The following is a 2,479-nucleotide window of genomic DNA, read 5'->3' on the forward strand; positions in this document are numbered from 1 at the left end:
GCCGCCAAATGTGCCACGTGGCAAAACTATGCCGTGTGTGGCCGGATGGCCCTCGGCAAATAGTGCCTTTGCCCAGTATAGCCTATTTGCCGAGCAATACTGTCGGCATTGTCGTGTGTTTGCCGACTTACTCCCTTTGCCGAGTGCGACTCTCGGCGTTCTTTACTTTGTCGAGTGCCCGTGTTTTGGCTCTCGGCGAAGACGCCAACACCCGGCGTATACGAAAATTCCAGTAGTGCACCTGTACTGAAGCATTGTAAGTCAACTCTAACATAATTGTGCCGTTAAGTTTTTTTAATTATTTCAGTTATTCCTGAATCAAGATGAGCACCCGTACACACTCTGCTCTTGCTGCTTCTTTTTGGGCACACACTCACACCGGTGGTATTTCTTTGACGGTTGAGTGGTGCACAATGCGTGGTTGGTCATACAAAGTCACGCGCAGTAACAAGAGCTCAGCTCTGCACTTAGGGGTATCAACGCTGCTTGGCGCTGCTTTTTTGGAGGACTGCCTAAAACCATACTGGCAACAGCAGCACTGAGCACTCAGTCCTGCTCTTACCTGTCCATATATGCATGAGCTTCTCTCGCTTGCTTGGCCGGCCAAGTAGCAAGCAGTAGGTTCTTCTGTGCAAGCTCGCTCACTCCTCAGTCCCTAGTCTGGCAAGAGAGAAGAAAGATGGCTCGCCCCTACCACCTGACCCTCCTCTCCGTCTTTTCCTTCCTGCTCCTCACTGGCCTTGTGACTGCTGATCTGTCCGGAGAGAATAAAGTCGGGAAGATTGTGACCATGACCGTCCAGTACCCGGCCGCGGGCTCACCGCCGGGGGAGAAGACCACGATCTCAGCGCACTACGTTGACGAGAACGGAGGCGGCGACCGCCGCTTCAACCTCGACTGTGACGATGACGAGCCGTACGTCTCTCTCTCTCTGTGTGTGTGTGTGTGTGTGTGTCCTCTCTCTCTCTCTTTCTCTTCGTGTGATTTTTCTTGGTTCAGTAAATTTCTAGCTAAGATTACAATCGATCTGCAGCCTCGGTTTCGCCATGAAGTACCTTATCACGACCCTGGAGGGGATACGAGATACGCGGGAGTCTCGATCCGAGGTAACTAACGTCGAGTTTGCCCCACCCTGCTCCTTGTTCTCGCTGATTTCAGAACGCAATGTGAAGTGCTGATCTTGACCTTTGCCTCACTAATTGTTTCTCAGCTCTAGTACTACCTGGACCTTCACGTACGGTGCTCAGCGTGGTGGATGGTTGCATGTCCAGTGCCCAGTGGAAATTGGAGAAGGAGCTCCCCTTTTCGTCTCAGGGAAAATATATTAGGCGCCTTTTAACTTTGTGTTGTAGTATCGGACTATCAGTAATTAAGGGGAATTTCTGGTTGTACTTCCATATTATTGTACCCTCTATCAGTAACCAGTGCCAGTCGGAGAGGTAGCAGTGTGGTATAGTACAGTGCGCAGGGTGCTTGAGTATGTCGATCTTCAAGTATCTCTGTATATATCTTGGATTGTGTGTGTCGCTTAGCATAAGAAATGATCGTGTGAATCTCTTCTGAGTTCGTTCGAGAAATAAAATTGTATTCTTATGTCTTCTATTCTATGCATTTTCTGCTAAATTTCTGTCAAGTGGAGAAGATTAATTGTGCTTTTGGAAAACATTAACTAAATATAGCATAAATTCGAACACAAGGTGCCATAAGCAACCAGTTAAAATAGCACCTATTACAGTAAGAGAGAAGAAAATTAAGGGGTTGTTTAGTTCTATGCCTTGGATTGCCGCACATTTTGCCAAATTTGTCTAAGATTAGTTTAATAAAATGAAAGCCACAAGTTGACAAGCCTAAGGGAATCATGCGATACTTTTTGTGTGTATGTAATGTGGGGCCGTAGTGTAGCTTGCCTAAGGTGTCGCTTGAACCAAACACACACCTAAGTTGGCCAAACTTACCTAAACTTAGATGTCGCAAATTTTGAAAAAGTTAGGCCCTGTTTGGTTCATAAGTCCTAGGACTTTTTTTAGTCCCAACTTATAAGTCCCAAGTCCCTAAAAAGTCCCTACCTGTTTGGTTCCTGGGACTTATAAGTCTCTATAAGACCATATTACAACTATAAGTCCCTATAAGTCCCTTCTTAAGAGTCTTATTTCATAAGTCCCAAATGCCCACTTTAAGTCCCTATAAGTCTCTCCTGTTTGGTTTAGATGGGACTTATAGAGACTTATTTAAGTCCGTAGACCAATAAGTCCCTGGAAACAAACACCCTCTTAGTCGCAAACCAAACAACCCCTAAGAATGCAACAAAAGATCAATTAATTAGCACCATCGCTATCACCTCTATATATATATATCAGTTATCCAATACCCGATTTCAACAAACTATTCAAGGAATACCTCAACATATAGTTAACTTGAATGCACTAGCTAGATACACTACCCAAACCGCATATATAACGGAATAATAACCATGCTCAAG

The 2,479-nt window shown here is 45.3% G+C and overlaps 1 protein-coding gene across 1 annotated transcript; it reads left to right on the top strand.

The window, feature by feature from the left end:
- Positions 1 to 465: 465 nt before the first annotated feature.
- Positions 466 to 1,545, top strand: LOC147989907 (uncharacterized). Its single transcript, XM_087518511.1, has 3 exons — positions 466 to 915; positions 1,034 to 1,106; positions 1,211 to 1,545. The coding sequence occupies exons 1-3, from the start codon at positions 680 to 682 to the stop codon at positions 1,214 to 1,216; spliced, it is 315 nt and encodes a 104-aa protein (XP_087374637.1). The 5' UTR covers positions 466 to 679; the 3' UTR covers positions 1,217 to 1,545.
- The last annotated feature ends 934 nt before the right edge of the window (positions 1,546 to 2,479 follow it).

The sequence above is a fragment of the Triticum urartu genome, chromosome 1A, assembly GCF_056163025.1.
Source record: "Triticum urartu cultivar PI428250 chromosome 1A, HENAU_Tu73, whole genome shotgun sequence".
Classification (NCBI taxonomy): domain Eukaryota; kingdom Viridiplantae; phylum Streptophyta; class Magnoliopsida; order Poales; family Poaceae; genus Triticum; species Triticum urartu.